We start from the raw sequence: 12,056 nt of genomic DNA, 5'->3' as shown, positions 1-12,056 counted from the left end.
CCTGTAGTCCCAGCTACACAGGAGGCTGAAGCAGGAGAAACGCTTGAACCCAGGAGGCAGAGTTTGTAGTGAGCCAAGATCACACCACTGCACTCGAGCCTGGGCAATGGAGCGACACTCTGTCTCAAAAAAAAAAAATTATTCCATCTATTTCCTTATCTCTCTCCATAAATAGCAGCTATCATTTCACTAAATTCAACAGAAACACACAACCAGAAGTGCCAGAATAAAGACCATGAAATTAACATATACTTAACAAACTAGAATTTTTATTTTAGGCACTGTTTTAAATGGAGACTGCCATATCATATTAAGCCCATTAAATCTGTCCCCTAACACTGACAAATTAACACTGACAAATTAGCATACATTATGGAAGCTGCTTTTCAAATAATGTTTTCTATTTTGCAAGTATACATTTTAAAAATTATTACTACTTTTCATAAAATAGTAAATTCCTTGGGGGTAATTAGAAATAATCACAGCAATCTATAATTTGTTCCTTTCTCACTTATCGTTTTCATCTATCTAAAGCAGAAAGTGCATTAAACAATAATAACAAAGATATTATAAGCCTACCACTAAAAATATCAAAATGAAGTTAAATACATTTTGTGGAAAAATCTGACTTCTACCAAATCTTATACTTCTTAGACAGATTAAAAATATTTTCTACATTAAAATGTCACAATTTTCCTCAATTTTGGTACATGATTCCAGCTTAGTGAGTTATACAGCTAATGCCATGATATTGCTCTGTAATATGCAGCAAAAAAAAAAAAATTTAAGACAGCGAAGTAGAATATAACCTTCTTGGTAGCAAATCTTTTCTTATTATACAATAAAAACAATGATGAATCTTTTCTGTTTCTCATGGATTTCTTTTTTTAAACCTTAGCAGGTTAGCATGAGAATGCAAGCACCTTGAGGGTAGAGACAACTACTGTGTACAGGCACTATACTGAGAACTGGGCAAAAGACAAAAAGTAAAAGGAAAAGTCACAAGCACTTTAAGAAAAAAATATAATTAGGAGAATTAAAACCATGTCCTTTTTCATAATTACTTGATCTATATTACAATGGGACAGAACTTTTTGTTATGAAACGTGTATTTCACTTGTTGAAAGTTCTAGTTGAATTTATTATTTAACATCTTTCTTTCTCTTTTACTGTAACATTCTAAGTACCTCTTCATTTCCCAAACACATTCACATATTCTTCAAGGACTGTCAGTTCTGTGGGTGACTAATATTACAAAAGTCCTTTTAAAAATTATTACAATAAATATTGATGCAAAGCAAAGGCCCATAATTTAATTTTTTTCTTTTAATGTGGTCACTTTTTATTAACTGCAAAAGGTAATGATATAAAAAAGAAACAGAATAAACATGTACTAAAAGTTATTAACATACCATCACTCGAAATTCAGAAAATGTGTTGTTTTCACATACACATACATGAAATAAAATATACCCTAACAGAAGGGTGCTGTATCTGTGTTTAAAGAAGGGGTTGTTGGCAAACACCACAGCTCACTTCTGCTGCAATGTACACAACTGATATATGCAGCACAGAAAGCTGGCACCAAGGGCTTACAACCTTAATTTGCCTGCAAGAAGGAACGGAGATTTACCTTCAGAGCACGTTCTTGATTGTTTTCAGCAGTCAGATGTCTCACGTTGTTTGCTGAAGTCTGGTTCTGCTCTTTCAGATGATGAAGCTCCTGCTCTAGCCGTTTGCACTGCCACAGGGGAAGAATCCCATTAAGTAAAGGAGTTATAGCATTTTTTTCACCAAGCCACATGAATTAATGTAAATAATATCACTGTATTCTCTAAAATACAAGGTAGTTTTTTTTTTTTTTTGGCAACAAGAATGGTAAGTAAAAGTAATGGTAAGTACAATAAATAAAAACATTGCTTATAGTATTCTAAAAATTCAATTACAATTTTCAGTTACTTTATTAATCTGAATGTTATATAAATCACAAAAACACTTTTATAAAATTAAGGTCGAACCATATTTAAAATTATTCTTTGAGCAAATGGTTCTGATTATCCATCTATTGGTTGAATAAAAGTGTGCTTCTAAAAATCATATTGGATTCTAAATAAACTACAATATGATATTGTATGATCACATTTTATCAATACTTTAAAATAAAAATTATAAGGTGTACATTCAGAAATATTTCCAGTTTTTAAAAATATCTAAGGAAACAATTTTATAGGGAAAAAAAGCAATAGCCAGAGTGCCAAGACTTGGAAACAGATAAAGAATTAAGTGTTTTTAATTTCTCCCATTTTGATCAAATTTTACTTATAAGTAAAAGTGGTAACAGATATGTGAAATGATCACTTTCACCTATTTGGAATACAAGTAAAGAATATAAGAGAATATAAGTAAAAAAAATAAGTAAAAGTTTCAATGAGCCAATAGAAGCATCTGTGTTCAAAAAATTTTTGAAATATCTTGCCATTTCAATATAAGATTTCAATATAAATACGTAAAACACTTCACATAATAATTACACAGGCTATAAAATGGTGTGCTGTAAATCAGGACAATAGGAAGATACATGGGGGATTAAACAAATAAAGTACTAAACCCATCATTGAGGAAAAAGTTAAAAACCATTCCTTAATTTATCTATTTTAAAATTAGAATACTTACAAAACAACTAATAAGGACACATACTGATTTAAGATCAGGAAAAAGTTCTTTCTATATTATTTGACAAATGGATAGTTGTCATAATGGATGAATAAAAAATCATTACTTATTATTTTACAATCACAATGCAGCTATCATCCAAAATGACATTTCTTACTCCTCTGGTTTCTTCTGCCTCTGATCCAAATAATATTAGTCAGTATGTATCAATATTTCACAACTTTGAGTAATATACAAAATGTTTTGGAAGAAAAAGTCTTACCAGACTCCTGATACTGACTTAGATTGCCGAATGATGTCTGTGTACAAATGTAAAATTGAGTATACACACTTCATGCATAAATAATGCAATTATAAAATCAAAACACTCTTAAAAATAAATAAAATAACCATAATATCAAGGCATTCCTAATCAACATTAATTTAATTTAGCAGATAGTTTTGTTGAAACTAAATTCTCCAAATATGATAAAATACTGACTGAGTGCAGATTTTTTTACATTGCCATGTCTATTCCATCATGAGCTGTATGACAACTTAGTTCACCTATCACATTTTTAAAAATTTACATGAAAATTCTGTGACACATATTATGTGGCATTTATTTTCAGGAGACACATGATCTACATATTAAACTGTGTTATCTTTTATAGCCAGTAAAAAAATATTTGGTCAGAATGCAATCAAATCACAGTGTGTGTTACTGAGGACACAAATTATGGTCCAAGAAAACGAATATGGCATAGCACTAACTGTGACGATAAAGTAGAGATACACTCTACTAAATTATCCTTTACATTTTCAACTAAATTTAATATAAAATTATTAAGTATTAAAATGTAATAACTAAGTGATCTATTAGGATTCAAAGGTGGAGCAGATTATTTTGGCTATGGGAGAAAGAATGTTTCATGGAGCTGCTGACATCTGAGTTGGGCTTGTTTTGGGCATGTGATTTTGTAAGCTGACACTGGAGAAAGAAGAAGAATACAGGAGAAAATAAATGAAAGTAGAAACTTAAGTGTATCTGAAGAAAATGAGGAAGCATGGTCAAGAGTTGTGTGACACCTATTCTTTTCATTCCAAATAAATTAGAAATCACCCAGGAATAGGGATTTTTCCAAACTACATGGTAGAAACATAAAAAATTCACTCATTCATGCTCAAGAAATAAATGCTAAACGTTCTTGTAAAATAAATATTTGTAGCATATTTAACTACATTAAATGTTTATTTAAATTTACGTAATCCTATATTATTTCTTCATTTGACATTATCCTTGAAAAGTCTAACATATTCCCCACAATCGCATATTTATATATAATTTCTAGTGGTTTGTTTCTTTTTACTTTTATTAAACTCTGTAATTTTGAAATTTATTTTGATGCAACGGGATTGAACAGTTTATTGATTAGGAAGTGGCACACTATATTAATTACTGTCACTTTATAATTTCATAAAATAGTTATAAAGCAGATAAAGATCCTATCATTTAATCACATCTCAAATTTTATTGATATTCTCACCAAATTAATTCTTCAATGTTTATATTTTTAATTGTTAAATTTGTCATTTAAGTGATACAGAAAGGGCAGGAGTAGCTACACTTATATCAGACAAAACAAATTTCAAGACAAAAACTCTAAGGAGAGACAAAGAAGATCATTATATAATGATAAAGTGGTCAATTCAGCAAGAGGATATAGCAATTTTAAATATATATGCACTCAACACTGGAGCACCCATATATATATAAAGCAAGTATTATTAGAGCTAAAGAGAGATATAGGCTCCAATACAACAATAGCTGGAGATATCGACATCTCATTTTCAGGGATGAACATATTTTCCATAAAGAAAATCAACAAAGGAACTTCAGACTGGATCTGAACTACAGACCAAATGGATCTACTAGATATTTATAGAACATCTCGTCCAAAGGCTGCACAATACACATTCTTTTCCTTAGCACATGGATCATTCTCATGGGTAGATCATATGTTAGGTCACAAAACAAGTCTTTAAAAAAAAAAAAAGAAATAATATCAAACATCTTCTCTAACCACAACAGAAGAAAACTAGAAATTAATAACAGGAGGAATTCTGGAAACTACACAAACACATCAAAATTAAACAATATGCTCCTGAATGACCAGTAGGTCAATGAAGAAATTAGGAAGAAAATGGAAAAACTTCTTGAAACAAATGATAATGGAAACACAACATCACTACAGGATACAGCAAAAGTAGTACTAAGAGGGAAGTTTACAGAGATAAGTGCCTACAGCATAAAAGAAGAAAAACCTCAAACAAACAATCTTAACAATGCATCTTAAAGAACTAGAAAAGAAAGAGCAAACTAAACCCAAAATTAGTAGAAGGAACAATAAAGTTCAGAGTAAAAATGAATAAATCTGAAATGAAAAAAAATACAAGAGATCCATGTAACAAAAGCCAGACTAAGAAAAAGAAGAGAAAATTCAAATAAGTAAACTTCAAAGATGAAAAGAGATACTAAAATCAATATGACAGAAATTCAAAGGATTATTAGTGCCTACTATGAGCAACTATATGTCAATAAATTGAAGAATCTAGAAGAAATGGACACATTTCTAGACACAAACAACCTTACTAAGATTGAGCCAGGAAGAAATCCAAAACCTGAACAGACCAATAGCAAGTAATGAGATCGAAGCCATAATAAAAACTATCTCAGTAAAGAAAAGCCTTGGACCTGATTGCTTCACTGCTGAATTCTAATAAATATTTAAAGAAGAACAAATACCGGTCCTACTCAAACTCTTCTGAAAAACAGAAGAAGAGGGAAGACTTCCAAACACATTCTACAAGGCCAGTATTATCATAATACCGAAACCAGACAAAGACACATCAAAAAAAGAAAACTATAGGCCAATATCTCTGATGCATATTGATGCAAAAATCCTCAACAAAACACTAGCAAATGAGTTCAATAATACATTAAAAAGATCATGCATCATGACTAAGAGGGATTTATCCCTGGGATGCAAGGATGATTCAACATATGCAAATCAATCAATGTGATACATCACGTCAACAGAGTGAAGGACAAAAACCACATGATCATTTTAATTGATGCTGAAAATGCATCTGATGAAATTTAACATCCCTGCATGATAAAAACACTCAAAAAATTGGGTACAGAAAGAACGTACATCAACATAATAAAAATCACATACGACAGACCCACAACAAGCATCATACTGAATGGGGAAAAACTGAAAGCCTTTCCTCTAAGATCTGGAAAACAACAAGGATGCCCACTTTCACCACTGTTATTCAATATAGTACTGTAAGTCCTAGCCAGAGCAATCTGACAAGAGAAAGAAATAAAGGGCATCCAAACTGGAATGGAAGAAGTCAAATTATCCTTGTTTGCAAATGATATGATCATATATTTGGAAAAACCTAAAGATTCCACATACACACAAAAAAATTATTAGAATTGATAAACAAATTCAGTAAGGTTGCAGGATACAAAATCAACATACAAAAATAAGTAGCATTTCTATATGACAACCGTGAAAAATCTGAAAAAGAAATTTTAGAAAACACTCCCATTTATCACAGTTTTAGATAAAATTAAATACAAAGAGATTAATTTAACCAAAGAAATGCAAGATCTCTATAACGAAAACTATGAAACACTGATGAAAGAAATTAAAGAGAAAACCAAAATATGAAAAGACAGTCCATGTTCATGGATTGGAAGAGTCAACATTGTAAAAACGTAGGTACTACCCAAAGCAATATACAGATTCAAGGCAATCTTTATCAAAATACCAACTACATTCTTCACAGATATAGAAAAAAAATCCCAAAATTTATATGGAACCAGAAGAGATGCAGAAGACCCAAAGTTACCCTAAACAAAAGAACAAAACTGGAGGAATCACTTTACCTCACTTTAAATTATACTACAGAGCAAGAGTAAACAAAACAGCACGGTTTGGACATAAAAACACATAGACCAATGGAACAGAATAGAAAACCCAGAAACAAATCCACACATCTGCAGTGAACTAATTTTTAACAAAAGTGCCAAGAACATACACTGGGGAAAAGACAGTCTATTCATTAAATGGTGCTGGGAAAACTGGATTTCCATATGCAGAAGAATAACTAGACCACTAACCCTTGCCATATACAAAAAATCAAATCAAAATGGATGAAAGACTTAAATCTAAGACCTCAGATTATGAAACTACTACAGAAAATATAAGGGAAAATCTCCAGGACACTGGTCTAAGCAAAACTTTATTGGTTTCCATTCCAAGATAGTCGAAGAGGAACAGCTCCAGTCTGCAGATCCAAGTGTGATCCACACAGAAGATGGGTGATTTCTGTATCTCCAGCTGAAGTACCTAGTTCCTCTCATTGGCACTGGTTGCACAGTGGGTGCAGCCCACAGTGGTTGAGCTGAAGCAGGGCAGGGCGTCACCTCACCTGGGAAGTGCAAGGGGTTGGGGGATTTCCCTTTCTTAGCCAAGGGAAGGGGTAACAGATTGTACCTGGAAAAATGGTACATTCCCGCCAAAATACTGTACTTTTCCCATGGTCTCAGCAACCAGCAGAACAGGAGATTTTCTCCTATGCCTGGCTCGGCAGGTCCCACGCCCACAGAGCCTTGCTCACTGCTAGCACAGCAGTCTGAGATCAACCTGTGAGGCTGCAGCCTGGCTAGGGGAGGGGCATCTGCCATTGCTGAGGCTTAAGTAGGCAAACAAAGCAGCCAAGAAGCTTGAACTGTGTGGAGGCCCCCGCAGCTCGGGAAGGCCTACTGCCTCTATAGACTCCACTTCTGTGGGTAGGGCATAGCTGAAAAAAAGGCAGCAGACAACTTCTGCAGACTTAAACATCCCTGTCTGACAGCTCTGAAGAGAGCAGTGGTTCTTGCAGCATGACGTTTGAGCTCTGAGAACGGACAGACAGCCTCCTCAAGTAGGTCCCTGACACCCATGTAGCCTAACTGGAAGATACCTCCCAATGAGGCTGACAGACACCTCATACAGGCGGATGCCCTCTGGGACAAAGCTTCCAGAAAAAGGATCAGGCAGCAATATCTGCTGTTCTGCGATATTTCTGTTCTGTAGCCTCTGCTGGTGATATGCAGGCACATAGGGTCTGGAGTGGACCTCCAGCAAACTCCAACAGACCTGCAGCTGAGGACCTGACTGGTAGAAGAAAAACTAACAAACAGAAAGGAATAGCATCAACATCAACAAAAAGGACATCCACACCAAAACCCCAACTGTAGGTCAAGAACATCAAAGACCAAAGGTAGATAAAACCATAAAGATGGGAAGAAACCAGAGGAGAAAAGCTGAAAATTATAAAAACCAGAGTGCCTCTTCTCCTCCAAAGGATCGCAACTCTTCGCCAGCAACAGAACAAAGCTGGATGGAGAATGACTTTGACAATTTGACAGAAGTAGGCTTCAGAAGGTCGGTAGTAACAAACTTCTCCAAGCTAAAGGAGCATGTTCTAACCCATGGCAAGGAAGCTAAAAACCTTGAAAAAAGGTTAGAGAAATGACTAACTAGAATAAACAGTATAGAGAAGACCTTTAATGACCTGATGGAGCTGAAAACCATGGCACAAGAATGTCGTGACACATGCACAAGCATCAATAGCCAACTCAATCAGGTGGAAGAAAGGATTATCAGTGATAGAAGATCAAATTAATGAAATAAAGTGAGAGAAGTTTAGGGAAAAAAGAGTAAAAAGAAATGAACAAAGCCTCCAAGAAATATGGGACTATGTGAAAAGATCAAATCTACATTTGATTGGTGTAACTGAAAGTGATGGGGAGAAAGAAATCAAGCTGGAAAACACTCTTCAGGATATTATCCAGGAGAACTTACCCAGCCTAGCAAGGCAGGCCAACGTTCAAATTCAGGAAATACAGAGAATGCCACAAAGATACTCCTTGAGAAGAACAACCCCAAGACACAAAATTCTCAGATTCACCAAGGTTGAAACGAAGGAAAAAATGTTAAGGGCAGCCAGAGAGAAAAGTCGGGTTACCCACAAAGGGAAGCCCATCGGACTAACAGTGCATCTCTTGGCAGAAACCCTACAAGCCGGAAGAGAGTAGGGACCAATATTCAACACTCTTAAAGAAAAGAATTTTCAACCCAGAATTTCATATCCAGACAAACTAAGCTTCATAAGTGAAGGAGAAATAAAATCCTTTACAGACAAGCAAATGCTGAGAGATTTTGTCACCACCAGGCCTGCCTTACAAGAGCTCCTGAAGGAAGCACTAAACATGGAAAGGAACAACCAGTACCAGCCACTGCAAAAACATGCCAAACTGTAAAGACCATCAATGCTGTGAAGAAACTGCATCAATTAATGGGCGAAGTAACCAGCTAACATCATAATGACAGGATCAAATTCACACATGAGAATATTAACCTTAAAAATAAATGGGTTAAATGCCCCAATTAAAAGACATAGACTGACAAATTGGTTAAAGAGTCAAGACCCAAGAGTGTGCTGTGTTTAGAAGACCCATAGCATGTGCAGAGACACACATGGCTCAAAGTAAAGGGATGGAGGAAGATCTACCAAGCAAATGGAAAGCCAAAAAAAGCAGGCATTGCAATCCTAGTCTCTGATAAAACAGCCTTTAAAGCAACGAAGATCAAAAGAAAAGAGCACTTTGAAAGGCCAAGGCGGATGGATCATGAGGTCAGGAGATCGAGACCATCCTGGCTAATATGGTATAACCCAGTCTCTACTAAAAATACAAAAAAGTAGCCAGGTGTGGTGGCAGGCGCCTGTGGTCCCAGCTACTTGGGAGGGTGAAGCAGGAGAATGGCAAGAACCTGGGGAAGGTGGAGTTTGCATTGAGCCGAAATCACACCATTGCATTCCAGACTGGGCAAGAGCAAAAACAAACAAACAAACAAACAGAAAGGAAAAGAAAAAAGAGAGACTAAAAAGGTCATTACATAATTATAAAGGGATCAATTCAACAAGGACAGCTAACTATCCTAAATATATATGCACCCAAACAGGAACACCCAGATTCATAAAAAAAGTCCTTAGAGACCTACAAAGAAACTTAGACTCCCACACAATAGTAATGGGAGACCTTAACACCCCATTGTCAACATTAGACAGATCAACGAGACAGAAGGTTAACAAGGATATCCAGGACTTGAATTCAGCTCTGCATCAAGCGGACCTAATAGATATCTACAGAACTCTCACCCCAAATCATCAGAATATACATTCTTCTCAGCACCACATCACATTTATTCTACAACTGACCACATAATTCAAAGTAAAGCACTCCTCAGCAAATGTAAAAGAACAGAAATCACAACAAACTGTCACTCAGACCACAGTGCAATCAAATTAGAACTCAGGATTAAGAAACTCACTCAAAACTGCACAACTACATAAAAGCTGAACAACCTGCTCCTGAATGACTACTGGGTACATAACGAAATGAAGGCAGAAATAAAGATGTTCTTTGAAACCAATGAGAACAAATATACAACATAACAGAATCTCTGGGACACATTTAAAGCAGAGTGTAGAGGGAAATTTATAGCACTAAATGCCCACAAGAGAAAGCAAGAAAGATCTAAAATTGACATCCTACTATCACAATTAAAAGAACTAGAGAAGCAAGAGCAAATAAATACAAAAGCTAGCAGAAGGCAAGAAATAACTAAGATCAGAGCAGAACTGAAAGAGATAGGGACACAAAAAACCATTCAACAAAAAAATCAGTGAATCCAGGAGCTGGGTTTTTGAAAAGATCAACAAAATTGATAGACTGCCAGCCAGACTAACAAAGAAGAAAAGAGAGAAGACTCAAATAGATGTGGCCAGGCACGGTGGCTCATGACTGTAATTCCAGCACTTTGGGAGGCTGAGGCAGGCAGATCAGGAGTTCGAGACCAGACTGACCAACATGGTGAAACCCCGTCTCTACCAAAAATACAAAAAAATTAGCTGGGCATGGTAGCACGTGCCTGTAATCCCAGCTACTCAGGAGGCTGAGGCAGGAGAATCTCTTGAAGCTGGAAGGTGGAGATTGCAGTGAGCCGAGATGGCGCCACTGCACTCCAGCCGGGGCAACAGAGCAAGACTCAGTCTCAAAAAAAAAAAAAAAAGAATCAAATACACTCAATAAAAAATGATAAACGGGATATCACCACCGATCCCACAGAAATACAAACTACCATCAGAGAATACTATAAACACCTCTAGGCAAATAAACTAGAAAATCTAGAAGAAATGGAGAAATTCCGGGACACATACACCCTCCCAAGACTAAGCCAGGAAGAACTTGAATCTCTGAATAGACCAATAACAGGCTCTGAAATTGAGGCAATAATTAATAGCCTACCAACCAAAAAAGTCCAGGACCAGATGGATTCAAATCCTAATTCTACCAGAAGTAAAAAGAGGAGCTGGTACCATTCCTTCTAAAACTATTCCAGTCAATAGAAAAAGAGGGAATCCTCCCTAACTCATTGTATGAGGTCAGCATCATCCTGATACCAAAGCCTGGCAGAGACATAACAAAAAAAGAGAATTTTAGGCCAATATTCCTGATGAACATTGATGTGAAAATCCTCAGTAAACTACTGGCAAAGCGAATCCAGCAGCACATCAAGAAGCTTATCCACCACGATCAATGTGGCTTCATCCCTGGATGCAAGGCTGGTTCAACATACCCACATCAATAAACATAATCCATCGCATAAACATAAACAGGACCCATGAAAAAAACCACATGATTATCTCAGATGCAGAAAAAGCCTTTGACAAAATTCAACAGCGCTTCATGCTAAAAACTCTCAATAAACTAGATATTCATGGAACGTATCTCAAAATAGTAAGAGCTATTTATGACAAACCCACAGCCAATATCATACTGAATGGGAAAAAACTGGAAGCATCCCCTTTGAAAATTGGCACACGACAAGGATGCCCTCTCTCACCACTCTTATTTAGCATAGTGTTGGAAGTTCTGGCCAGGGCAATCAGGCAAGAGAAAGAAATAAAAGGTATTCAATTAGGAAAAGAGGAAGTCAAATTGTCCCTGTTTGCAGATGACATGATTGTATATTTAGAAAACCCCATCATCTCAGCCCAAAACCTCGTTAAGCTGATAAGCAAATTCAGCAGTCTCAGGATACAAAATCAGTGTGCAAAAATCACAAGCATTCCTACACACCAAGTACAGACAAACAGCCAAATCATGAGTGAACTCCCATTCACAATTGCTACAAAGAGAATAAAATACCTAGGAATCCAACTTACAAGGGATGTAAAGGACCTCTTCAAGAAGAACTACAAACCACTGCTCAACAAAA

The 12,056-nt window shown here is 35.8% G+C and overlaps 1 protein-coding gene across 16 annotated transcripts in view; it reads right to left on the bottom strand.

The window, feature by feature from the left end:
* MIPOL1 (mirror-image polydactyly 1) overlaps positions 1–12,056 on the bottom strand; it is a 403,522-nt gene that overhangs the window by 230,478 nt on the left and 160,988 nt on the right. For 11 of the 16 annotated variants that reach the window (XM_073998508.1, XM_065548737.2, XM_045396307.3 and 8 more), the window contains one exon: positions 1,634–1,741. The exons of the other annotated variants lie outside the window; for them this stretch is intronic. In XM_073998508.1, the coding sequence (XP_073854609.1) occupies positions 1,634–1,741 (108 nt within the window). The remainder of the gene's footprint in view (positions 1–1,633; positions 1,742–12,056) is intronic. 16 annotated transcript variants of the gene reach the window in all.

The sequence above is a fragment of the Macaca fascicularis genome, chromosome 7, assembly GCF_037993035.2.
Source record: "Macaca fascicularis isolate 582-1 chromosome 7, T2T-MFA8v1.1".
NCBI lineage: Eukaryota > Metazoa > Chordata > Mammalia > Primates > Cercopithecidae > Macaca > Macaca fascicularis.
The sequence above is the reverse complement of the archived record's forward strand: the minus strand, read 5'-3'. Positions and strand labels throughout refer to the sequence as shown.